Here is a 27,753-nt window from a genome sequence, read left to right as displayed (position 1 = left end):
GAGGATGGCTAGCAGTCCTACTGCACCGTCCTCTGCCGAGCAGCCATGAGATGTGGATGGCTTGCAGTTCTTCTGCACCATCTGCTGCCAGCCAAAGATGTAAAAGATAGATGGAGTGGCTCAAAACAAGAAATAGACCAGAGACAAATGAGTACAAAAGACAATGTTTTGTACTCATTTGCGTCCCCAGCCCCCCCGTCTAGGGGACTCATTCCTCTAGGTCACACTGCAGTCACTCACAGAGAAGGTGCAGCGAGGTAAATCTAGCCATGTATCAATCAGAGGCCAGACCAACCTGCTTGTTCCAATAAGAACAATAACTTAGGTGCACCATTTCTTATTGGAACCCTCCGTGAAGTCCTGCCTGAAATACTCCTTGATGTAAAGCCACCCCCTTTGTTGATTTTAGCTCCCTGAAGCCAACCCTGTAAGCCGTGTCGTCAGTCACCCCTCCCTCCGGCAGACAATCGTTCCGCGCCTTTTTTCTGTGCGGACGCCATACCAAGGCAAGCATGGAGGCCGCTCAGCTCACTTTGGCAATTAGGAGCACATTAAACACCACACGCATTATCCAGCAGTATATGCAGCACCAGAACCTGGCAGAGCGATACCAGGCAAGGAGGCGACGTCAGTGCGGTCACGTGAGTGATCAGGACATGGACACAGATTTCTCTGAAAGCATGGGCCCTGGCAATGCATGCATCATGGTGCTAATGGGGCAGGTTCATGCTGTGGAACGCCAATTCTGGGCTCGGGAAACAAGCACAGACCTCATAGTGGGACCTCATAGTGTTGCAGGTCTGGGACGATTCCCAGTGGCTGCGAAACTTTCGCATGCGTAAGGGCACTTTCATGGAACTTTGTGACTTGCTTTCCCCTGCCCTGAAGCGCATGAATACCAAGATGAGAGCAGCCCTCACAGTTGAGAAGCGAGTGGCGATAGCCCTGTGGAAGCTTGCAACGCCAGACAGCTACCGGTCAGTTGGGAATCAATTTGGAGTGGGCAGATCTACTGTGGGGGCTGCTGTGATGCAAGTAGCCCACGCAATCAAAGATCTGCTGATATCAAGGGTAGTGACCCTGGGAAATGTGCAGGTCATAGTGGATGGCTTTGCTGCAATGGGATTCCCTAACTGTGGTGGGGCCATAGACGGAACCCATATCCCTATCTTGGCACCGGAGCACCAAGCCGCCGAGTACATAAACCGCAAGGGGTACTTTTCGATAGTGCTGCAAGCTCTGGTGGATCACAAGGGACGTTTCACAAAATCAACGTGGGATGGCCGGGAAAGGTACATGACGCTCGCATCTTCAGGAACTTTGGTCTGTTTCAAAAGCTGCAGGAAGGGACTTTATTCCCAGACCAGAAAATAACTGTTGGGGATGTTGAAATGCCTATAGTTATCCTTGGGGACCCAGCCTACCCCTTAGTGCCCTGGCTCATGAAGCCGTACACAGGCAGCCTGGACAGTAGTCAGGAGCTGTTCAGCTACAGGCTAAGCAAGTGCAGAATGGTGGTAGAATGTGCATTTGGACGTTTAAAGGCGTGCTGGCGCAGTGTACTGACTCAGTTAGACCTCAGCGAAACCAATATTCCCACTGTTATTACTGCTTGCTGTGTGCTCCACAATATCTGTGAGAGTAAGGGGGAGACGTTTATGGCAGGGTGGGAGGTTGAGGCAAATCGCCTGGCTGCTGGTTACGCGCAGCTAGACACCAGGGCAGTTAGAAGAGCACAGGAAGGCGCGGTGTGCATCAGAGAAGCTTTGAAAACCAGTTTCATGACTGGCCAGGCTACGGTGTGAAAGTTCTGTTTGTTCGTTTCTCCTTGATGAAACCCCCCATCCCTTGGTTCACTCTACTTCCCTGTAAGCTAACCACCCTCCCCTCTTCCCTTCGATCACCGCTTGCAGAGGCAATAAAATCATTGTTGCTTCACGTTCATGCATTCTTTATTCATTCATCACACAAATAGGGGGATGACTACCAAGGTAGCCCAGGAGGGGTGGTGGAGGAGGGAAGGAAAATGCCACACAGCACTTTAGCAGTTTACAACGTTAAAATTTATTGAATGCCAGCCTTCTTTTTTTGGGGCAATCCTCTGTGGCAGAGTGGCTGGTTGGCCAGTGGCCCCCCCACCACGTTCTTGGGCGTCTGGGTGTGGAGGCTATGGAACTTGGGGAGAAGGGCGGTTGGTTACACAGGGGCTGTAGTGGCAGTCTGTGCTCCAGCTGCCTTTGCTGCAGCTCAACCATACACTGGAGCATACTGGTTTGATCCTCCAGCAGCCTCAGCATTGAATCCTGCCTCCTCTCATCACGCTGCCGCCACATTTGAGCTGCAGCCCTGTCTTCAGCCCGCCACCTCTCCTTCCGATCATTTTGTGCTTTCCTGCACTCTGACATTATTTGCTTCCACGCATTCATCTGTGCTCTGTCAGTGTGGGAGGACAGCATGAGCTCAGAGAACATTTCATCAAGAGTGCGTTTTTTTTTTTCTTTCTAATCTTCACTAGCCTCTGGGAAGGAGAAGATCCTGTGATCATTGAAACACATGCAGCTGGTGGAGGAAAAAAAAAGGGACAGCGGTATTTAAAAAGACACATTTTATAAAACAGTGGCTACACTCTTTCAGGGTAAACCTTGCTGTTAACCTTACATACATAGCACATGTGCTTTCGTTCCAAGGTCGCATTTTGCCTCCCCCCACCACGTGGCTACCCTCTCAACCCTCCCCCCTCCCCGTGGCAAACAGCAGGGAACATTTCTGTTCAGCCGCAGTGAAACAGCCCAGCAGGAATGGGCTCCTCTGAGTGTCCCGTGAAGAAAAGCACCCTATTTCAACCAGGTCACAATGAATGATATCTCACTCTCCTGAGGATAACACAGAGAGATAAAGAACGGATGTTGTTTGAACGCCAGCAAACATACACTGCAATGCTTTGTTGTACAATGATTCCCGAGTACGTGTTACTGGCCTGGAGTGGTAAAGTGTCCTACCATGAAGGATGCAATAAGGCTGCCTTCTCCAGATAGCTTTTGCAAAGGCTTTGGGAGTACATCCAGGAGAGCCGCGAATGCCAGGGCAAATTAATCCTTTCACATGCTTGCTTTTAAACCATGTATAGTATTTTAAAAGGTACACTCACTGTAGGTCCCTTCTCTGCCTGCCGGGTCCAGGAGACAGCCTTGGGTGGGTTTGGGGGGTATTGGCTCCAGGTCTAAGGTGAGAAACAGTTCCTGGCTGTCAGGAAAACCGGTTTCTCCGCTTGCTTGCTGTGAGCTATCTACAACCTCATCATCTTCTTCTTCGTCCCCAAAACCTGCTTCCGTGTTGCCTGCATCTCCAATGAAGGAGTGAAACAACACGGCTGGGGTAGTGGTGGCTGAACCCCCTAAAATGGCATGCAGCTCATCATAGAAGCGGCATGTTTGGGGCTCTGACCCGGAGCGGCCGTTCGCCTCTCTGGTTTTCTGGTAGGCTTGCCTCAGCTCCTTAAGTTTCACGCGGCACTGCTTCGGGTCCCTGTTATGGCCTCTGTCCTTCACGCCCTGGGAGATTTTGACAAAGGTTTTGGCATTTCGAAAACTGGAACGGAGTTCTGATAGCATGGATTCTTCTCCCCATACAGCGATCAGATCCCGTACCTCCTGTTCAGTCCATGCTGGAGCTCTTTTGCGATTCTGGGACTCCATCATGGTCACCTCTGCTGATGAGCTCTGCATGGTCACCTGCAGCTTGCCATGCTGGCCAAACAGAAGATGAGATTCAAAAGTTCGCGGTTCTTTTCCTGTCTACTTGGCCAGTGCATCTGAGTTGAGAGAGCTGTCCAGAGTGGTCACAATGGAGCACTCTGGGATAGCTCCCGGAGGCCGATACCATCGAATTGTGTCCACAGTACTCCAAATTTGACCCGGCAAGGCCGATTTAAGCACTAATCCACTTGTCAGGGGTGGAGTAAGGAAATCGATTTTAAGAGCCCGTTAAGTCGAAATAAAGGGCTTCATTGTGTGGACGGGTGCAGGTTTAGATCGATTTAACACTGCTAAATTCGACCTAAAGTCCTAGTGTAGACCGGGGCTCAGGAAGGCAATGGATTTGCAGCAGGAACCAGTATCATAGAATCATAGAATATCAGGGTTGGAAGGGACCCCAGAAGGTCATCTAGTCCAACCCCCCGCTCGAAGCAGGACCAATTCCCAGTTAAATCATCCCAGCCAGGGCTTTGTCAAGCCTGACCTTAAAAACCTCTAAGGAAGGAGATTCTACCACCTCCCTAGGTAACGCATTCCAGTGTTGCACCACCCTCTTAGTGAAAAAGTTTTTCCTAATATCCAATCTAAACCTCCCCCACTGCAACTTGAGACCATTACTCCTCGTTCTGTCATCTGCTACCATTGAGAACAGTTTAGAGCCATCCTCTTTGGATCCCCCTATCAGGTAGTTGAAAGCAGCTATCAAATCCCCCCCTCATTCTTCTCTTCTGCAGGCTAAACAATCCCAGCTCCCTCAGCCTCTCCTCATAACTCATGTGTTCCAGACCCCTAATCATTTTTGTTGCCCTTCGCTGGACTCTCTCCAATTTTTCCACATCCTTCTTGAAGTGTGGGGCCCAAAACTGGACACAGTACTCCAGATGAGGCCTCACCAATGTCGAATAGAGGGGAACGATCACGTCCCTCGATCTGCTCGCTATGCCCCTACTTATACATCCCAAAATGCCATTGGCCTTCTTGGCAACAAGGGCACACTGCTGACTCATATCCAGCTTCTCGTCCACTGTCACCCCTAGGTCCTTTTCCGCAGAACTGCTGCCTAGCCATTCGGTCCCTAGTCTGTAGCTGTGCGTTGGGTTCTTCCGTCCTAAGTGCAGGACCTTGCACTTATCCTTATTGAACCTCATCAGATTTCTTTTGGCCCAATCCTCCAATTTGTCTAGGTCATTCTGTATCCGATCCCTCCCCTCCAGCGTATCTACCACTCCTCCCAGTTTAGTATCATCCGCAAATTTGCTGAGAGTGCAATCCACACCATCCTCCAGATCATTTATGAAGATATTGAACAAAACCGGCCCCAGGACCGACCCTTGGGGCACTCCACTTGATACCGGCTGCCAACTAGGCATGGAGCCATTGATCACTACCCGTTGAGCCCGACAATCTAGCCAGCTTTCTACCCACCTTATAGTGCATTCATCCAGCCCATACTTCCTTAACTTGCTGACAAGAATACTGTGGGAGACCGTGTCAAAAGCTTTGCTAAAGTCAAGAAACAATACATCCACTGCTTTCCCTTCATCCACAGAACCAGTAATCTCATCATAAAAGGCGATTAGATTAGTCAGGCATGACCTTCCCTTGGTGAATCCATGCTGGCTGTTCCTGATCACTTTCCTCTCATGCAAGTGCTTCAGGATTGATTCTTTGAGGACCTGCTCCATGATTTTTCCAGGGACTGAGGTGAGGCTGACTGGCCTGTAGTTCCCAGGATCCTCCTTCTTCCCTTTTTTAAAGATTGGCACTACATTAGCCTTTTTCCAGTCATCCGGGACTTCCCCGGTTCGCCACGAGTTTTCAAAGATAATGGCCAATGGCTCTGCAATCAAAGCCGCCAATTCCTTCAGCACTCTCGGATGCAACTCGTCCGGCCCCATGGACTTGTGCACGTCCAGCTTTTCTAAATAGTCCCTAACCACCTCTAGCTCCACAGAGGGCTGGCCATCTCTTCCCCCTTTTTGTGATGCCCAGCGCAGCAGTCTGGGAGCTGACCTTGTTAGTGAAAACAGAGGCAAAAAATGCATTGAGTACATTAGCTTTTTCCACATCCTCTGTCACTAGGTTGCCTCCCTCATTCAGTAAGGGGCCCACACTTTCCTTGGCTTTCTTCTTGTTGCCAACATACCTGAAGAAACCCTTCTTGTTACTCTTGACATCTCTGGCTAGCTGCAGCTCCAGGTGCGATTTGGCCCTCCTGATAACATTCCTACATGCCCGAGCAATATTTTTATACTCTTCCCTGGTCATATGTCCAACCTTCCACTTCTTGTAAGCTTCTTTTTTATGTTTAAGATCCACTAGGATTTCACCATTAAGCCAGGCTGGTCACCTGCCATATTTACTATTCTTTCGACTCATCGGGATGGTTTGTAATCCTAGGGAGGAAGAGAATCCTTAATGAACTGAGATGAGGGATTTCACTGTTGGTATAATTTATCGAGTCGTGTTTTTCCCTTCAAGTGAACAGTGAACCACTGACCCAGTATGATTTGATTTGATTTTTTTTTATGGGGGGAGGATATCATTGCTGGTGGTATCTTTTGGAGGAGACATTAAAACAAAGGACCTAATAACTTTTCATTGAAAGGTCCTTTGGCACTTTTAGCAAGAATGGGGTACTAACCCCAGAGACCTGGCCACAGTCTAAATTGAATGATTGTTTTGCCTGTTTGCACTTCTCCTGCAGTTTCAATTGGATATAGTAATATTCTTCACTTCCTATTCTAAATAGTCATGTAGTGGTTTTGTATTACACTGTTATGGTGGGTGTATTTCAGGGCAGGGTGATATATGGCCATAAAGGTAGTTTGTATATCATTTAAGTCTGTAAAGATCTTTAGGGTAAAATGTGCTATAAATTTCTTAGTACTTTTATTGCTCTCCTTCCAGGCTGCCAAGCTGTTTGATGAAGAAGGCAGGAAGAAATTCTTCACGCAGGATATGAACAATATTCTGCTGGAGTAAGTGTTCACCTCTTCAGTTCTGTATGTTTTGGGATGTTATCTTTAAATTACTCCTACAAAGACCTTAAAAAAGGAAACTAAACAAGTGGGGAAGACAAGTTAATCTCAGCCAGTTAGTGACCAGCTGGAAGATCTGTACTGGTGACAAGTTCCAATACAGAGATGCATCTGTATGGTTTATCCAGTGTAAAATATTTTTCAGTGCCCTGGGCCTTGAGTTCGTTAGCATAGTTCTGTGGAAGTTTGCATATCACTTCCCTACAGTCCCATGTTTGAATAAAATGAATAATTTCAGATTTTATTAAGAAGGAGAAACCTAGCCCATTCTAATTCTCTAATCTTTGCAGCACAGTGTCTGGTGTGGGAAGGTGATTTTGTATGGGGGGGGGGCGGTCCTTATATGATCATAGTGTAGGTTAAAAAGAAATATTTTAGAAAATGTTAAATTATTTCTGAATAAATGTAACAGCCACAGTTGACTCATTCATGGCATGAAATTGGCATAGTAATTGCAAATTTGAATGGCATACAAACCATGTTTAGTATTGCCAGGGTAATATTTATTAGATTAGCTAACAATGAGAGTACATTCAGAAAAATATGCTAATGGACTTTAATCTCTCTGCAAAAATTAGTCTTACTGACACACCTATAGAAAAACACTCCACCCTTCATGTGTGTTTGTATGCATAACTAGAGTATGTGATGTACACAAAGCGCCTTAGGTGTCTGCACAGTTTCCATCCTCACCCAGGATTGCCTCACTAGTTAGCTATCTCTTTGTTTGTTTCTGTCAGTATTGAGCTGCAATTACAGGAGATAAGTCCTATCGTCCGTCACAACGTGTACTCCCATCTTGAGGCTTTTGTGCCATGCAATAAGGACACACTGATAAAGCGTCTGAAGAAATTACACCTCAATGTCCAGGTAAAAGGGGGAGAGAGAGTGGCTTCTGCAGGAGTCATGTATGTAACAGTAAGGGCAGGGTGTGAGAGACTGAAGGCAAAGCTAGTTTTCCAGGTATTATTTCAGGACCTTTATGGCGATGGAACTGCTTCATCTTGAAGGTTAGATGAGATCAGAAGTCAAGAAGGTTGTGGCTGTGCCTGGTGTCTAGCTCTGCTCTAATGGTAGATTACACAGATAATAACACACAATGAATGGACAAAAAAATTGGGTACCTGATTGTACAAAATTCCATGCAAATAAGCCATTATCGTAATAGGAGGTTAGCCAATTTAACCCTTTTTGTGAGTAAATATGCTGCTTTCATAGAATCATAGGGTTAGAAGGGACTACAAGAATCGTCTAGTTTAACCCCCTTTTGTACTTATTATGATTGTCAGGTGATTTTCGTGCTCCATTTTCACCGTTGCTTTGCTTTTAAATATGGGTGTGTATATTTTCCCTGTGAAGATGAGTAAATTAAGGTATTTTGTGATCTATGATTGAATAGTAGAGCTGCCCTGGTGGTCTGTTTAATGCATTGCTACTTGTGTGAGTAGTTAGAGTTGGTGGTGGAAGAGCTCAGGACCAAGCCTTGTTCAGGACCTGGAAGCGTTCATGGAGGTAGACGGCTTGTCACCTATGTGGTATGGAGGAGGGGCCGGGGGTGGGAGGATGAGTAGATAAATGCCACATGTTACATGCTAAAACGTCCTCTTGCTGGTTGTAGGAATGTTGTTAAAGCCTTTCTCGGCAAATGGTTGCAGTGGCCAGGCATAAAATAATTAAGAGAGGGAAAATGGTAGGTGCATAATATAATATCAGCTTAACATTTGCTGGAGATCTTTTGCTGTGAAGATGATCATTCCTCAAAATTTGGCAGTCTTGCATATTGCCCGAATGGCTTGTATACAACTGGGAATTTTTGGCCACTTTAATTTTAAATTACTTACTAGCAAGTGTTGGTACCCACTTCAGTCCATTTTTCTTTCTTTTCTATCAAACACTTTTAGCCCCTTTTTGGTAAAAAGGGTCCTCTGAAGAGACCAAGAAGTAATGCTGTGAGAAATGCATAAAGATAGAAATGTTTTTCTTTCTAGATATTTGCCTTTTTTTTGGTCTTTCGGTTTCAAGAACATCTCAGCTGTATTAGCAATTAAACAGTATACCATTGTTTTGTATCATTGTTAACCAAAATGTGGTAGTTCAGTGCCATTTTAGAGAACCATGTTGGAATTTCCCATGCTTTTTTGTTACTACCAATAAGCAGGTACTGCTTGAACTGTTTCTAAAGTTTCCATACGTTTTGATGGGAATATTGATTAGAAATCACTGTTAAGGTCTGATTGCAGTCTCTGAGCAGCAGCTCATAAAACATGTTGGGTATGTCCTTTGCAGTGCATGTACCAAGATTACTTTGGTGTTGTTGCCTCTTCCCAGGATGACCGTTTGAGGGATCCACTGCAAAAGCTGAGACTGGCTGTCAGCAATGTCATGCCTGAACAACTATTCAAGTATCAGGAGGACTGTCAGGCTCGCAATCAAGCCAAGAATGCAAAGTGCGTACTTTTGAAGTCGGGATATTTGTATTTGGCCAGGGGATTCATACAGGAAACATGGGTTAAATTTCCATGTTTCTCAATTCTGGGGTATAAATACTGCAAAGGCAGTGTACTCAGACCATATGCATATAGGGGTGTAAAGGGAAATTGGGACAGTGCAAAGTACTCTTTGATTCCTTCAGCTAATTAAGTAACACTATCCACTAACTCTGAAAAGAAGTCTCATTAAGTGACTTTGAGGTAAGATCTTAAGGACAGGAGGAAAAGGAGGCTGTAACATATAAAGAGTGGGAAACAAGAAGAAGATGGAATTGAGATGTATTTTTTTATGTTCTTGATTATTTTTGTCCTGATTATTAAAACTCTTATCTCTTCACTGCATGAGGGAAACTGATTTGGGCTTGGGTTTTGGTATAGGAGTAAGAATTGACTGGTGAGCATCATAGAATCATAGACTAGAATCATAGAATATCAGGGTTAGAAGGGACCTCAGGAGGTCATCTAGTCCAACCCCCTGGTCAAAGCAGGACCAATCCTCCATCTGTCATCACATTCACAGCACTAGACTGACAGTGAGCAGTCCTGAAGGAGTCTACACAACTTGCCCTGGCAGCCAGAGGTTGTGCGAGTCACATGGAGAGATGGAGTGGGAGGGTCAAATGTTTGCCTCTTTGGGAACGGTATAATGAGAACCTGAGGGCTGCGCCCCTATTTTTACAGCCTGGTAAGAGAGAATTCGTGCCTTTCTAAGGGGAATACACCATGTGTCTGTGTCTTTAAGTCCTAATTCTCTCACAAAAAATTTGTTCTAGATTGCAAGCAGAAGATGAACGAGAGAAAAATGGGTCAGAGGAAGATGATGATGAGAAGCCAGGAAAGAGGATTATTGGGCCAAGAAAGAAATTCCACTGGGATGATACAGTGAGGTGTGACATAACATTCCCCTTTTTCACCTTGCACAAGTTTTTTAACACACCTGTGTGGACACTGAGCCACAGCACCATCTAGTAAACAATCCCAGTCAGAAACAGACTTGATAGAGATTTGGAAAGGGACAGGTGCAATATGGCTTTATAAAAAAAGATAGGTATGAAGGAAGGCATCTCAGTTTCCCATGCAGCTTTGTTTCTGAAACTTGAGGGGTGGGAGACCTGAATCCCCACTCCAGTCTCTTTATACCACATAAAAATGCTGGAGCAGTATAAAAGGCCATGCGTAAAATCCTGTATCCAGCCAAAGGGAGGATATCCCTGATGTAGGAATTTCAGAAGACAGTTGAAAAGCTGCATCCCAAGGACTTACCTTAAAAACTTTAATATAAGAGGATGTGCTGGGGGTGGGCTGCATCACATAGCACTGTTTTGATTTTGGACAGCACAGAACCTCACCTGACATAATGATGACTTGTTTACTCCAGGAAATTTAACAGTTACTGAAAATTGTTTGGTTTTTTTAGCAAATGGATTTCACTAAATCAGTATTTAAAAAGGTAAAAATATCCCAGTTTAGGCAAGACTTAAATTCACTTCAGAGCAGAAACTAGCACTAGTGAAAAGTGCTGGATTTGCAGCTCTTGGACACTGATGAGGTCTTTGCCCATCTACATCTGTGGCCAATATATCACAAGCTGGCCTAGAGAGACTACCTGTAGAGTCAAGAAGGGAGTTCAGTTTTTGTCCCATTCATTCAGTCTGTCCACCAAGGCCTAAAAAGGCAATTTTTTTGGTATAGCTCAATGTCAGGTGCTTCAGTGACAGTAAAAAGACAAGGTCCCTGCGCAAATGAGCTTGTGGTCTCAATAAATAATGTACTGTGATGTGGAATACGGTGTATCAATAGAGTTTTAGGCATCCTCTGTTCTAAGAAGAAATTGGAGCCATGACAGACCAGGTGAGGGAGAACGTTCCAGACATGGGGATGCCATATAAAAGAGGACATGTCAAGAATTGGAGGGCACAGAGGCAGTCAGTCATAAGTCAGGCTGCATATCTGTCACGGAGTCCATGACTTCTGCAGTGGCACTCCAGGGTTGCCTGAGCAGATCAGGCAGCCCCTAGGCCAGTTGCACCAGCTGCTGTTGGGGTAATCTTGGGCTACTGCGGTCCCTCCACCCCCAGCAGCAGCAGTTTAGGTGTGGGAGGGGGCTCAGGGCTGGGGCAGAGGGTTGGGGTGCAGAGTGGCACTTACTTTGTGGGGGCTCCCTGGAAGCTGCCGGCATGTCCCTGCAGCTCCTAGGCGGAGGGGTCAGGGGGCTTTGTGCACCGCCCCTGTCTGCAGGCACCGCCCCTGCAACTCCCACTGACTGCGGTCCCCAGCCAGTGGGAGCTGCAGAGCCAGAGCTCGCGGCAGGGCCAGCGTGTGGAGCCCCTCCCGGCCTTCCCTCCCCCTATGAGCTGCAGGGACAGGCTGGCTGCTTCCAGGGAGCTGCACGGAGCCAGGTAGGGAGTCTGCCAGCCCCACCAATCCTTCCCTCTTGGCACCAGCAGGGTTCCCAGGGCGTGTGCTGCCCGCCCCCGCCTCCCTCCCGCCCCCCCAGCACCTGTGGCGGTCCTGGACTACCCTCCCCCAGCACCCGCTGCAGCCCCCGGCCCAAGTTTTAGTTAGGGGTATATAGTACAAGTCATGGACAGGTCACGGGCTGTGAAAGTTTTACTGCCCGTGACCTGTCCATGACTTTTTTTACTCAAAATATCCGGGACTAAAACGTAGCCTTAGTCATAAAGCCTGGAGGGAATTAAGAGGGAAGTGGAGAGGTGGGTCATCAATGCCAGTTACAATGGTTGTCTTTTACATTAGCATCTTTCCTACAAAAGTGGACTGAGACTCGTGAGCTCTTTTCACAGAGTGCAGTGAACAGCCCATTACATGGCAACAACTCTTCCATTCCTCAGTCTTTCTGCTGAGCGTTCAAATTGACTTTTGCAGTCCATTGAATGGTTCATGCCTGGCTTCTCTCTCTTTCTCAATAGGGCTTTGTTGTGTAACCTTGTCAAGATCAAGCTGGGATGCTATGAGCTAGAGCCAAATAGAAGTCAGTCTCCTGAGGATTACCTCAAGACCTTTATGGAGACAGAGGTGAAACCACTCTGGCCTAAAGGCTGGATGCAGGCTAGGTAAGATACTTGCTTAGTATCTCTGATTGCCACCGTGTAACAGCTTCTTGAGTCTCACTTAGGGTGACATGTTTCTACAGACAGTTGGTATAAAGGGACACTGTCATAATTTTAAAATACTGTATATATCCTATTACTGATAACATTTTATGTCATTGAAACTGAAAGTTTAAAAACATCTAACGTTCATTACTGGTGCAGTTTATTTTTTTGCATTTCACCTGGTTTGAACAATGTAGCTACTTCAGGTTTTCTCCTTTGCTCTTTTATACTAACATGATGCTATAATATTTAGGTTCCCTTAAGGGGAATGTTTTGGTAACACATCTCCTAATTGAAATGAAATGTTCCTAAAAATATTTCAATTATGTTCTGTAAATCTCTTCTAAATATACTTAAATATTGTGCCATACTACGTGACATTGTCACTTTAAAGGGTGGCTGGCAGGCATCTTTCGCATTACCTTGTTAAAGTAGTGAAGGTCATGTAAAGTTACCAGCTGTGCTTTAAACTGTGCCAGCTGAATTGGAACAGAGTTGTAGGAAGATTGACAGATTTTACAAATTAATTTGTTTCTTCCAGCCCTCAAGATTCTGTGTAAATACAGAAGAGTGCTTTTAGTGGAGAGTTATTCTCTCTGTTGGTCTGCCAGAGGTTGAGTTTACTAACCTTCAGAGCATGGTCCAAGGCGCATCTTTTTGGAGATATACAGGAAATTATGGGGTGATTGCTGGGGAGACTTCTCCTGTGATGTTTAGGGTGATATAGGAAGTAGCGCTGTCTGTGTAATCTCTGACCAATTTAATGTGTGACTAGATTATGGTTTTAATAGGTCAGTGATCTCATATTATAGCGAGAGTGCACAGAACATTTTATTAATAATCCTTTGTACTTTTATTTCTAAACTGTCCCCTGCTAAGGCACTTATGTCATTGCACATCATCCAAAGTACAACAATTTCTTAATCTTGTTAAAATTCAAATAAACCAATGAACCAAGTACCATGCAGAAGGGAAAAGGGATGGTAATAATGAGGCTAAAATGCAAGTTTGAAATAAAGTCCTATGGTGTTCTCTAAAAATAGGAAGAGATAAACAGAGTCAGATGGTAAAGAGGTGAGTAAATTCCATACTTTAGGGCCCATCGCAGAAAAGGCATAATTGCCTGCGAATTCTAAGACATAACTAGTCTTGGAAGGATAAGATTTTTGTGAATAAATGTTGATTTCACCATACATACAGAAAATGAAAAATATTTCCATAGATGATGAAAATTTACAGATCGGAAAAGTAAGAAAAATGCTGCATGAGAACTTTTTAGAGTTAAAATCCAGTTATTTAGATTTCAGAATTAGGCTTATTACAAATGGACTAGCAAGTGAAAAATAAAAACATATATGTTTTGTTGATTTAAGGATATATACTTTGTATATTTTGACATGTGATGTTGACAATTTGTTTTAACATTGATAATGCTTTAACCCTTTGAATCTCATCATTTACTCTCGTTAAATAACTGACACCCCACCCCATACTTTCTGCAACTGTGAATATTGATAAAAATATTTGTAAAAAGCTTAAAAGTAAACATCAATATTATCCATCAAAATTATTTTAAAATATGAATTCTGCCATGCTTAAACATAATAGTTGGAGTTCTAAAAGGTGGGTGGTGTCAGAGTTTGGGTGATGATCTGAGACTCAAGGAGGTCCTAAGTGTAGCCAAAAGCCAACACTACTTATGACTGAAAAAAATAAGTAACCAACTAACTAGCTTATAACCCAGAGTAGGGAAAACCCGCGGGCCACATCCAGCCTGTGGGACCGTCCTGCCCGGCCCCTAAGCTCCCAGCTGGGGAGGCTAGTCCCCGGCCCCTCCCCCGCTGTACCCCCTCCCCCGCAGCCTCAGCACATTGCACCACCGGTGCTCTGGCCCGCCACTCCTGCCGTGCAGCATGGCGGCGTGGCTGGCTCCAGCATGGTAAGGAAGCAGGGAGCAGTCAGGGAATGGGGAACAGGGGGCCTGGGTAGGTGTGGGAGTCCCAGGGGGCCCATTAGGGGGCAAGGGTGTGGAAAGGGGGCAGGGCAGTCAGGGAGAAGGGGGCATTGGATAGGCGTGGGAGTCCCAGGGGGCCTGTCAGAGGGCGGGGGTGTGGATAGGGGTTGGGGCAGTCAGGGGACAAGGAGCAGGGGGGTTTGGAAGGGTCGGGAGTTCTGAGGGGGGGGCAGTCAGGGGGTAGGAAGTGGGAGGGGGTGGATAGGGGGTGGGGGTCAGACTGTTTGGGGAGACACAGCGTTCCCTACCTGGCCCTCCATATAGTTTTGCAACCCCGATGTGGCTCTTGGGCCAAAAAGTTTGCCCACCCCTATTCTAACTTGTCTACCATCGCATAAGCAGCCAATGTAAAGAATACAAGGGAGGATGTAATGATTTTCTTAAATTAGTGAGTAAATGTGCTAATGGATAAAAACTTTCATGTTTACATGGGTATGTCTATTATTACTAAAAAAAAGAAAAAAGGAGGACTTGTGGCACCTTAGAGACTAACAAATTTATTTGAGCATAAGCTTTCGTGAGCTATAGCTCACTTCATTGGATGCATTCAGTGGAAAATACACCCAATGAAGTGAGCTGTAGCTCACGAAAGCTTATGCTCAAATAAATTTGTTAGCCTCTAAGGTGCCACAAGTACTCCTTTTCTTTTTGCAGATACAGACTAATACGGCTGCTACTCTGAAACCTGTCTATTACTATTATTAATGTGTTTATTATTTATATACTGCTGTAAATATATCTGACTCTACAAACAGTGAAGCACATGCCCTGTCCAGGAGTGTTTACAGTCTAAGATAGACAAGACACAGGACAACAGTTTAGGTAAGAGAGGGTCAGGAGAGATTATTGGTGAGGAAAATTAAGTACCGGAGTACTGTTGCAAGGTCATCCTAGCATAAATTAAAGCGAAACCTGTGCAAACTTTGCTACTGAAAACATTGTACCACTTCTGACATATGGCTTTCGATGCAATGAATGTTTGAAAAGTGTCTTCAAGATTTTTAATCTTACTACCTCCAGATGAGTGGTCTCAACAAGTGGGGCTACATAGGAGAAGAGTCGTCTCATCTCAATTACTTCTTCCCAACAACAAGATTTCTGTTTTATCAGAGTTAAGGACTAAGCAGTTTTATATATTCATCTGGTAATTACGTGACAGAAAAATAGCTTGCTGAGTCTACAGAGAAAGACATACATAATTATATATCCACATGCTGACCCAATTGTATCCTGCATTTAGAGGCTATTTCACCAAGAGAGCTCATGTATACTGAAAAATGTGGAAGATATGTGATATACATCAGGGATGTGTCCTATCAAATCAGACATGACAGTTTTCCATCACTATTAAATATGACCTGCACCCACTCCTGGGTAGTTTTAGAACACATCAACAAAGATTTAGTCACAAAACAGCCTACTTTCAGTCATATCAAAATTGCTGAGAGGTCCAGCATGCCCATCTGACCCTGCTCTAAAACCAGCAGAATACTCTCAATCATGGTTTCAGTTCCAGAAAAAGAATGGACCAATCTACCCAGGTTGTTAATTTTAAGTTTACCTATAAACCTGAATAGCTGTTTTCTCAACAGCCAAAATAGACACATCAGATTGGGTGGTTGACTGTCACTCCAGCATCAAATGGTACCTTTTTGAGGAGGGGGTGGGCCTCTATGTGTTTGAGGGTGACCAGCACCCATAATTAAGCATTTTGTTGATGATGGTATCATATTCAGACTATTTGCTAAGGCTAGCCAGGTTGAATGATGGTCATAGTTCTCAATGGTAAGTCTTAATGAGCCCAGAAGACCACAGGTATCCCCAGCTTCCCAACATGTACAAAGGAAAAAATGGAGTACTTGTGGCACCTTAGAGACTAACAAATTTATTTGAGCATAAGCTTTCGTGAGCTACAGCTCACTTCATCGGATGCAGTCAGTGGAAAATGCATCCGATGAAGTGAGCTGTAGCTCACAAAAGCTTATGCTCAAATAAATTTGTTAGTCTCTAAGGTGCCACAAGTACTCCTTTTCTTTTTGTGAATACAGACTAACATGGCTGCTACTCTGAGACAGGAAGAAATGATGCAATCAGAGAATACAGAAAGACCAGCCTGAAGCCAGTCCTATCTACAAAGAACATAGCATACTTGACTGTAGGAACCACTAACTAGACACAAGAGTTCATGGTGTGTCTGTCTCTGAGGATAAAGATCATTTTTGTTCAGTCCTATCTTTTATGTATACCCCATGAATTCCTTGTACAGGAAATAATCTGACTTCAGGATGCTTCCCTGCCATCATCTCTAATCTCTGCCCCCAGCTGCTTCAGCTCCCACAGATGGAACCAGGGTGGTCTCTGAGCATAAGAGGCAGCCAAGTTTATATAAGTAAAGCAGTCTAAAGCCAGTTAACACGGATGATAATAGCAGTTGCTGAGCTGATCGATTTCTTCCAACACTCCTATAAGGGAAAGTTGAGCATTTCTTTACACCAGTTAGCGGGAAACAGTCCATCAGTCTGAGGGGCCGTAGAGGAATGAAAATACTCTGGTGTGGCATAGCTCCTTCACTGAAATGTGAGGTTGTAATGCAGTTCAGAAAGATGACCAAATACCCAAAATAGACAAGATCCAAAGACAGGTATATATGGCTGTCGTTATGGGAATGCACTTGTATTTCTGTCCAAAAATCTGTTTTCTAAACATTAATAAGCACCCTTGTGAAATAGGCAATCCCCATATTTTATTGATGGGGAAACTGAGGCACAGAAATGCTAAGTGACTTGCCAAAGGTTTTGCAGCAAGCCAGTGAAAGAGACAAGAAGAGAACTTAAGTCTCTTGACTCCCAGTTGCATGCTATACTTACCAGTCCGTGGAAAAAAGAAGCTAAGGCAAAACAGGAGAAATTGATCTTGTAACGCATGTTCCATTGCAGTGACATTATAAGAAACAGAATAACTAATGTAGACTTGATCATTATTATGTGTGATTCATACTGGTGTGACAGCTTGACTTTTGAATGTTGTACCATTTTTGATACATAACATTCTGATTGGCTTGCATTTCAGTTAATTGAGCTATAAAATATAATTTTAGGGGGAGAGGAGGGTGCATGCAAATAAGGTTTTGGGGTGATGCTGGCCAGAGATTTTTTACTACATCTGGTGGACTGGTCAGCAGTCAAGCTATAGTATATTCTAATGGGTATAGTAAACAAATTTGTGCCAACAAAAATTTGATTCAGCTGTGTAGGAGATAAAATTGTGCAATTTGCTACTGCCCTGGAAGATAAATATCTATCTGTACAATTTCTGGAATATTGGCAAGGCTATACATAGTGACTAGGAAGAGGAAGAAATTTCAATATAACTTTTTACAGAAACTTTTTTCTTTAAGTAAGAATGGGCATCAGCAGACTCCAAGGAGAGTACTTTGTAGTCCTTTATATTCAGAAAGCTGTCCATGGAACCTTTTAATCTAAAGGTGTACATAGGAAGGAAGAAGTGGGGGGAGGGAGGGTTCCTGTTGTCTGACAATGGTGAAGATGACCTCTTACAAACCATATACTGTGGTGTAAATAAGCAATTAGCACTTAACATGTGGAGTATCTCTTTTATTAACCAGCCTGCCTATTTGATGTGTTTGTAATTATACTTGGTATGTTCCATTATTTATGCCATTTTTTGGCTTTGGATTGGTGTTTGTTCAATGGCAGGAACTATATAAACTGAAAATTAATGAGGCACTTTATGTTGAATCATGGATAGGTGGATAAGCATGTAACATTCCAGATGAGAATGGTTTGAGGATATAAACAAGAGGTCTGAAATATCTAGATTCTGTGGAATGACAGGTTCAGCTCAGTTCTTTGCTCTTATGAACTAAATAATACATTGAATTCCATGTAGTTTACTGCTTCAGGGAGACTGTCAGAGGAAACATTCAAATCAATGTTTCGTCTATTCTGCCTGGACACTAAAGATCTCCTGGCATTTGGTTAGTAGGTTGCCCCAGTGTCACTGGCCAAAACCTGTCACCGCTCCCCTACCCGCTCCCACTGTCATGTGATGTGCTGTGTTTATATGCCATCTGCCTTTCTCCCCCACAGGGGTTATATTTCATTGGTGTGCATGTGTATAGATGAAGTGCTTTGGGATCTTTCAGGATGAAAGGCATTATATGAATGTAAAATATACTTGATAAACATTCAGTTTACTGATAGCTTTTTTTCTTCATCTGGAAACCCCACCATCCCTACCCGCATTGTATGTTGTGGGTGGGGGGTGGAGAAAGTGGTTTTTTTCATTGTTGTGAGGCTTTCATCTTTCTTGGAGGGGATTTTGCAGTTAGCTTTTGCTGAGTGTACTAGCATAGCTGTTATGGGAGCCCTGCTGCAGCCTGTGCATGTTCTTTGAACTGCATAGAGTTCTTTTTGAGTGTCTTAAACTGAATGTTCTCGTTAGCTTAAACTTTTATATATTGTTGAGCACAGTATTTTTGTTCAGAAAATTCAATATTTCCAGTTCATTTTTTGCTTTAGAATTTATGCTGCCCTGTCATTTGAGTATTGCCTCTAATTTCAGTTCCTTTAATATAGACCCATTACTTTGCATCTTGAGAACGTTGTAATTTCCACCCCAGATTCCAGGTTGATGGTGGTTGGTGTGTCTCAGTTGAGGAAAGGATCTTAAGGTAAAGAAAGTGCACAGGAAGGAGAATGAGGAGAGATAAAACTGTTTGAATACGATAGTAGTAATTAAGCAGAACAAAACAAATTTGTAGAGGAGGACATTCATATTCTCCCTGGATTTTCTTTATAGGCGTTCAGTGGCTTGGGAGCAGGAACAGTAGATGGGATGTGAGACAAGGTTGAAGACTAGTAAAATTGATGGAAGTAAAAGGGAGCGTAGGACTAGAGAGCAGCCGAGAGAATGGAGTCAAAAGAATTAACAATGGAATTGAGGAAGGGAAGAGGTTTGGAGTTGTAATGAAAAGACACTTGGGTGAGTTTTTGTATGGGATTTGAGTTTTCTTATGGGATGTATGATGATCTGCTCTTGGACCTGCCTCATGCTACAATGCTTCTTATATACTAGGAAACATGTTTTTCTGCTGTGGTGTGCCTCTACACACACAGCTCTAGACAGCTGTTGAGGATTAGGTGAAATGGTGGGTGAGTTGCCTGATAGAAGCCATACAGAAGAATGCTTCGTTATCCTAGTGTAAATGCCTTGCCTGGGGGGACGGGACGGGAAGGAGGAGGGACTGTAATTCACCACTGATGCAGCTCCATCAATGGTAGCATCAGTGGAAGTTCTAGTGTAGACAGCATGTAGGCATTTTTACCACCATGTTGTTCAACCCATCTCAGAGTAGGATCTGATGACAAGATAATAACACCTGAACCCTATCTACATTAAAACATCCACTGTTGCTCTCATTGGTAGAGCTGTACTTGTTGATTCCATTGGTGAATTTTTGACCATGTCGAAGCAGCCTAAGTGATGTAATTGTGAGTAGCAATTTTTTGGTATTCTGTACGTGATGCTGAGATGTTTGGGAGCTAGCATGTCTTTTGGATTCTGCTTTCCTCCTCCCCCATGGTAAGGAAACTATGGTGTGTAGACCCTTGCAGTGCCAAAAATTAATTTAAATCAAGGACCATGGTGTTACTCCATTACAATGTGTTGAAGTATTGATGGGATTTTTTGGTTGTACGTTGCACTGAGAGCCTTGGCAAGGGGAGGGGGACATTTTAAAATACAATACTTCTATCCCATTGAAGGTAATATTTGTCTACATTGCTTTCTGCCAGCTCAGTAGTTATCTATATCGAATGTGAATTATAATCTGTTTTGCAGCATGCTTCCGTTCATGGATGACTGTTTGTTTTTAACTATACCAAGACAACTGTACAAATAAATTGCTTGTTTCGTGCTTAGGGGGCAGATAAACAAATGGCCTATCTGAAAATCCAGTAGTAGATGAGTTGCGAGTAACCATGTCATAGTTGCTCATGTAGAATCACTGTATGTCTTTCTCTTTCTCCCTCCCTCTCTTTCAGGATGCTCTTTAAAGAAAGCCGAAGTGTTCACAATCATCTCACTTCTGCTCCGTGAGTACAAAGCTGGCACCTGCTGGTATCCCTTCCTTGTGCTTCAGTTGTCTGGGTAGCTGTGGTGAGCCTTGTGTGTTGCTCTATTTCTTAGGAGTTCAGACTGATTCTGGCTTATTTTCACTGCTTCTACCTCCTGCTGTTCGTTTGTTTTGCTTGAGGAGCTTTAGAATACAATGGGATTTTGTCTTTTAATGATTTAACTCTCTGACCTACCACTTTGGTGTTCTTGAGGCACTGTGGTTTGCGTAATTCAAGTGTGAAGTGGTTAAACAGCTGAAACAGATATTAATACTGGTATAATGCCTTTCATCCAAGGATTTCACAGTGATTTATGAATCCTAAACTTCACACCACCCTTGGCAAATAGGTATTATAGCATGTGGGCATTTCTTTCACTCTTTCTCTCTTCACTCCACAAAAACGCATCTACTAAGATATCCACTCTGATTTGAGTGAAACTCTACCTTCCCTAACCCTCAAACACTGCTGCTCTTGTCTGTGAGAACTCATTGTAGTTCAGACAGAACTGGAATAGTCATTTATAACTTTGAGCACCAAGCAAATTGTAACTCCTGTAATAAGCAAAAATAAATAAATAAAATTCTATGTTAATCTTACAAATAACAGACTAATGGTCCATCAAGTATAGTATCCTGTTTCAGAGCAGGGCATAAAAACAGTACAATGCACTAAACTATTTAATACTTTTGAGGAAATGGAAGGGCAAAGGTATGTGTGTGGAGGAGGATGCAGGTGGGAGTATGGTACTCCTCAGAGTTTGCATCTGAGGATTGTTGTTAGCCCTTATTGTTGTTCGAGCTGGTATAACGGCAGATGCTATTCATATTCATTTAAATGTTTAAACTTTTTTGCATCTTACTAAACTGGTTGCCTCAATAATATCACAGAGTTCCAAAAGTTAATTATCGACATTTTGCCATTTTATAAGCTAATCAGACAGAAGTTCAGTCTTTATTGCTCTTTTGTCCTTTTTAATATTTATTTTTCCTGTATGGTTTGATAACAAAATACAGATGTGAAAACATTCAGGGCACCCAGATGCCATAGGTTGTTCTCAAATCTAATAGCAGGTGTATGAGGAACTTTTATCTATGTAATAAGATTTCATGGTTGCCTCGGACATTAGGCTTCAAAGTGACAATATAAAGTGACAAACTGCTACAAGCATGTTTGAGAGTTCTTTTTATTCAGATTATCACCAGGTTCAATCATCATTAGGACTTGCAGTCTATTACCATCCAATTCACAAGTTTTCAGTCATTTTGACTTACAACTAAACTCATGTAACAGCAAAGTATGTATCTATGCCACATCAAGAGTTCTAGACCATTGTGATATCAGTGATAACTCAACCAATCGCCACCTTTACTGTATATCTAATTTGCATGGAACAGTTTCCTTAATCGTGTGAGGAAGATTGCACATTGGTCAATTACTTCTCCCAACTGCCACACCTGTGGAGCAGTACAGGCATTCAGCTACGGGTATAACTATCATAGATCACTCCAGATTGCACAAAGTTATACCTGCTACCAAGTAGGCAAACACAGTTGTGACTGAAATAGGCTGAAATATGAGTTTACATTAAACTGTGTAGTCTCTATTATAATTTGGAATAAAAATATTCTCTGCCTCAAAAGGGCAAAATGAGTCTCTTTTAACTTGGTATTTATGAGGCAGAATTAATAGTCAGCAAGCATATTAGATGTATCTAAGGAAGCACAGGGAAGCATGACAAGCATGATATTGCACTACATATCATCTCTACTTCCTCCTTTTTGCCCATTCCGTCTCATCCTTAACTGAACTTTTGTCTCAGGGACTTTTGCAGTTTAGATTGGGGGAGGAACAGTCTTCTGTGGTCCTGTGAACTTACTGCTCTGATGATTATGTCTTTTAGAATTAGAATGACTAACCCTCTGTCTTTTCTCTTGATTTGTGTGTGTGTGTCTCTCTCTCTCTCTCTCCTCTGCTTTAGGGCAAAGAAGAAGGTGATTTTGGCACCTAAACCCAAAGTGAAGGTAAATATTGTAGCCACCCATACAAATGTTCAGGAAGTGATGTTGAACATGGTGCATGTTAAAAACAAACAAACAAACAAAACCTTTTTCCATAGCTAAATCACTAGAACTGGTTGAAAACCTTCCAAGGGAACAGTTTTCCGTCAGAAAATGCTGACTTCATGAAATCAAAATGTTTCATGGGAACATTGATTTTGTCGAAATTTTCTACAGAAAATGAAACTTAACATTAAGGTCAAAATTTTGTTTCAACTTATTATATTATGAATTATAATATATAACAAGTCTGTTTTGACATAAATTATACATGAAAGTCAAAACAAAGTAAAAATGAAATGTATAATTTCAGTAAGATCAAACTGAAATATTTCAGAATATTTCATTTCTCAAAAAATACTGAGATTTCAATTTTTCATCCCAATTTGGGATTAAATCAAATTTTGGAATCTCAGAATTTCCTATGGGCTAGAAATTCCATTTTTTGACCAGCTCTTTTTATCACACACTTGATCCAGGTTCTTTGAGTGGACCCATTTGGTAACCTCCCTAAAAGAGCATATGCACATTTTTAAAAAATCTGCCTCCTGTTCGTTGTGGCCTCTCAAGTGTTTGGCTTAATGGCTCTGTTGACAAGGAGGAAATATGGTGGAATCCAGTTAACATCAGTTTGCACAATGCAATCTTTGTTCACATACTAAACCATTTATCATGAATATATTGCTAATGATCCTGTTTTATATCAATTAAAAATCACTGGTTACTTGTTTCAAACAGCACTTAATTGCATGTGGTGGCACCACATGCAGTTACTCACTCTAGAGACTTATGCCATAGGCTTTAAAGTGGGTAATATACCATTTGGCTTTATTGTAATTTTAAGTTATAAAGCCATTTCAAATGGGCTGTAAGAAGGTACTAAATGCGTTAAAGTATTACAAATTTTTTAAAAATGCATGTGCTTTGGTGAATTCATTTTCGTCTTAAATTAGGTCGTAGCACTGGAAAATTTTGCATATTTGGGTGGACAAGTTGTGTAGTAAGCTGATGTAGCCTCTAACTAGGCTTGACTGTATTTCATCTGAGTTCCATTGTAGTTATGTTTGTAGCTCAGATTTGCCTTAACTTTCAGCATACTGAAGACTAGCTCTGTAAGCCTCTATAATACAGTTTACTCTTTCATATTCCAAGTGGAACTACAGCTCTAGGTCTTGCTCCTGTGAGCAACACTGAGTATACTGCTAACATACTCCAGGAATATGTCGGCCTGGTACAGTAGATCATGTTGTCACTTTGTTACATTATGTACACAGGACTGAATTTGACTGAAACTACCCATTTTAAAATGTTGCATTCTAGAACCACTTCCTTGCTGCACCATCTCTTCCTGTGTGTGTTCAGTCATGCAGGCAGAGAAAGGTGGGACAGTATGCCATAATGTGTAACCTTATTGATATCTAGATATTAAGGGGTGAGTGCCTTACATATTCTAAATGTCAGTTTCTTTATAGGTCTCCTACAAACTCTGACCCAGATCCTCGAAAAGTATTTAGGTGCCTAACTCCCATTGTAAACAATGGGAGTTAGGCACCTAAATACTTTTCGAGGATCTTGGATCCTGTTCATAGCATGGTCATTATCTGGGATTTTGCATCAAGATGGCATGGAGGCCATTCCCAATGCCTTACCACTTAACTCACATTTTTACATTCAGTGTTCTTAATATGATCGCTTGCAGAGCATAATACCTGTTCCTCATAACTGAATATTATGTTTTCCCCTTCCCGTACCCTATTACCTGGTGAACAAGGTATTCTGTACTGCAGCATCTAGGTATCAGATAATGCGTTAAAGGAAATCTTTAAAGGAAAAATACAACAATAGAGCTTTGCTTCTGGATTTGCAGAATGATAGCATTGCTAAATAAAGTTATGTTGATCTGCTTTGGAGAGGGCATTGTGACTTCCTATTGTTTTTCTATATTTTTATCCCATACCCCCAACCCCCCACCAGGACTCCAGTCCAAAGAAAGAGCAGAAAGCCTGTACATCTTTGGTGACTTCAGCTTGTGTTACTACACTGAATTCCAGCGCACCTATCAGTACAGTAGCTAGCTCTATCTGTACATCAGCTCCAGAGACCATCTGTTTGGATGACTCACTGGATGAAGACCTCTCTTTCCACCCACCTTCTCTGGATTCTATATCTGATGCTTTGGCAGTTATCAACAATGGAGCCAAGATCTTGCCCGTGGGGTCCACCATAGACACACCAACCTCAAGACCTCGCCCTGGGCTGAGAGAAGAGAAACTAGCAAGCATCATGAGTAAGTTGCCTCTAGCAACTTCAAAGAAGGTAGAGCCAGCTCAGACTCCACATTCATCCAGTCTTATCGCTGGTCACACAGGACCAGTACCAAAGAAGCCCCAGGACTTAGTTCACACGGGCATCTCTTCAGGCCTTATTGCTGGCTCTTCAATTCAAAACCCCAAGGTTTCCTTGGAACCTTTGCCAGCCAAACTACTTCAGCAAGGACTACAGAGGTCAAGCCAGATCCAAGCTGCTTCCTCTTCGCAGACCCATATTTCTTCCTCCTCCAAGGCCCAAGCAGTTACTTCCTCCTCCTCTCAGAAGTGCAAGGATGCTGCTATCGTGGTATCCTCTTCAGAGGGCCAAGGTGGTTCTTCCTCAACATTACAAGTGACAAAGATGCACCAGCATTCAGCTGTCCAACAGAAATATGTGTCTCCTCTACAAGCAACTATTAGTAAGTCACAGACCAATCCAGTGGTGAAACTGAGTAGCAATCCCAAACTCTCCTGTTCATCCCCAGTCATCAAGAGTCCAGATAAGCCAGTAATGTACCGCCTTCCTTTGTCTAACCCCTCATCTGGAAGTGGTTCTCAAGTATCCCACCCTCTAGTTTCTCGGACAACATCCAGCACCTCTACCTCTAGTAACTGTTTTGCCAAGACTATGGTGTCGCAGGGTTCTTCCCAGGGTTTCAAGCCTCCCTTCTCCATGGCTGCCTCTCCTAAACCTGCTGCCTCTCCCAAGTCCACAGCATCCAAACCCTCTGTCACACCCAAGCCCACAGCATCATCTAAATTTCCATCTAAATCAACCTCATCCTCCAGGCCCACAACATCACACACTTCTTCCAGTTCAAATGCACTAGTATCCCAGAGTAGTCACTCCAGTAGCAGCCCCCTTCATAAACAGCCCAGCGGAGTAAATATCAGCAGGCAGTCTCCAACAATGAATTTGCTGCCCTCTAGTCGCACCACAGGCCTTCAGCCTGCAAAGAACCCTCAGGCCTCTTCAAAGTTGCCCAACTCTTCTCCCTCTGGGACTATTGGCAAAAATAACTTGAGTGGAGTCGGAATGAATGTACCTGCCAGCAGGGGCAGTAACCCTAATTCAAGCGGAACAAGTAGGACTAGTCTCTCTGGGGGAGCAGGAAGTGGAACACAGGGTGCTACTAAACAATTGTCAACGCCACACAGGCCATCTTCTGCCTCAGGGTCTCCAGTTGTAGCAGCCAGCGTGCAGGTATGTATCTAATGAGACTTAATTGTGGGACTCATAATGTGATTTACTTTGAAGTTTCTTTTTGTCACTATCCTTTCCCATAAATGTGATTGAATATTGGTCGTGAACATGTTTTCACTAAATCTTTCTAATGCATATGCTGAAATGGTTTCACACTGGTGAAAGGGATGCTTCCTCACAGGGGCAGGGTTCCAACTGACCTTAGGGTTCAGGAGGGAAGGAATTTTCAGCACAACATATATTGGCACGTCTGTGGTGTAATGGAGCAGATTTTGTCTTCTCTGGAATACTGAGAAGAGATATATTAGATTTTTGTGGACTACAACTACTTAATGGTATTTCTGGAGATTGCAGTGGAATTAAGCATTGGTGAACTGAGGCCATTCCTTCTGTGTTTGATTTCCTTTATTGTAATGGCACTGATAAAGAAGGGTGTCTAGTACATCTACTAGCCACTCTTCCAGGATTGACTTGTACAATGAGAATTAAGTTGTGTAGGGTTAGAATAACAAGTATGACCTCTGTTAAATTGATGGATAACCAGCATAATTTTAATATTTATGCTATGGAATACTTTCAGAAGGCGTATGAAAGCCCAGGAGTGTGTACACATCCTGGAAATGAACTAAGTAAAAAGGGCTTGGGCAAGATTTGATTGTACATGAATAAAAACAACGCTTCATAGTTGCTCATATGAGAGAGTTTGAAAATATGCCCTGGCCAGACTTGCGGAAGTTCTGGTACCACTAACCAGGGAAGAGAATTTACAATTTCCAGAGTATTCTGTTCCACTTAGTAGGAATAATTAGGTTATTGGCAGGTTTGGGCAAAACAGATTCTCAGATTAATCGTCTCTTCAGGTCTGAGATTTTCAGTTCTCAGGTTAACATTTGAGTAAAGCTGGAGTGTAAATAACTACCTTTTGTTAGCATATGGTTCTCCACACTCTTATCCATAGGCTATTGTTTATGCTTTTACAATTCTGTGTGCCAAATTCATGGGACACATCTTTCCTCTACTATCCCTGCTGCACAGAAGAACTGAAGAAAGTAGGAAATAAAAGACCTTGTGATCGTGTAATTAAACACTATATCGTAATGCATATGCACAACTGTGCTGACTTAAAGTTGCATAGTAGACAACCATACATTTGACTTTTTCTCACTTCTTGAGAGCTTGACTTTGCAACCTAAATAATATTCCTTTAACATGGCTTTTTGTATGTAGTGTCCTAGGGTTTTGTTTGTTTGTTTTTTAAGAAAAAAGTAAAAACAGATATATTATGTACATCTGTAATGGCCTCCTTCATAAAGCATCATCAGCATCCTTTGAACCCTAAATCTGTGCTGCAATGCTGAAGACTTGTAGCACTTACAGATCTCACTTTATTAGCTGGCAGCAAGAGAAATTTGTTTATGCCACAGTAAGAAGGGATTTACAGGCACCATATGCTGGATTTGGAGGTTTATGGGGGAGTCTGGCCCATTTTTTTTCTTCCTGATTGAGGAGTTGAGGGAGCACCTGCCCTATGTGGTACCCCCACCAAGGAAGGGGATGTGATGCTGGGGCCATCCACTGAATTAGAGGATTATGGTTCATAGATAAGGCCAGAAAGGACTATTGTGATA

General features: G+C 43.0%; 1 protein-coding gene across 4 annotated transcripts in view; it reads left to right on the top strand.

The window, feature by feature from the left end:
• UBN2 (ubinuclein 2) overlaps nt 1-27,753 on the top strand; it is a 103,190-nt gene that overhangs the window by 57,946 nt on the left and 17,491 nt on the right. For all 4 annotated transcript variants that reach the window (XM_073327286.2, XM_073327287.2, XM_073327285.2 and 1 more), the window contains 8 exons: nt 6,666-6,736; nt 7,537-7,666; nt 9,125-9,243; nt 10,059-10,172; nt 12,216-12,359; nt 20,481-20,531; nt 22,534-22,576; nt 24,587-26,125. In XM_073327286.2, coding sequence (XP_073183387.1) covers nt 6,666-6,736; nt 7,537-7,666; nt 9,125-9,243; nt 10,059-10,172; nt 12,216-12,359; nt 20,481-20,531; nt 22,534-22,576; nt 24,587-26,125 — 2,211 coding nt within the window. The remainder of the gene's footprint in view (nt 1-6,665; nt 6,737-7,536; nt 7,667-9,124; nt 9,244-10,058; nt 10,173-12,215; nt 12,360-20,480; nt 20,532-22,533; nt 22,577-24,586; nt 26,126-27,753) is intronic.

This window comes from Lepidochelys kempii, chromosome 1 (assembly GCF_965140285.1).
Source record: "Lepidochelys kempii isolate rLepKem1 chromosome 1, rLepKem1.hap1, whole genome shotgun sequence".
NCBI classification, from domain to species: domain Eukaryota; kingdom Metazoa; phylum Chordata; order Testudines; family Cheloniidae; genus Lepidochelys; species Lepidochelys kempii.
Note: the sequence above shows the minus strand (reverse complement) of the source record. Positions and strands in the feature narration are given on the sequence as shown.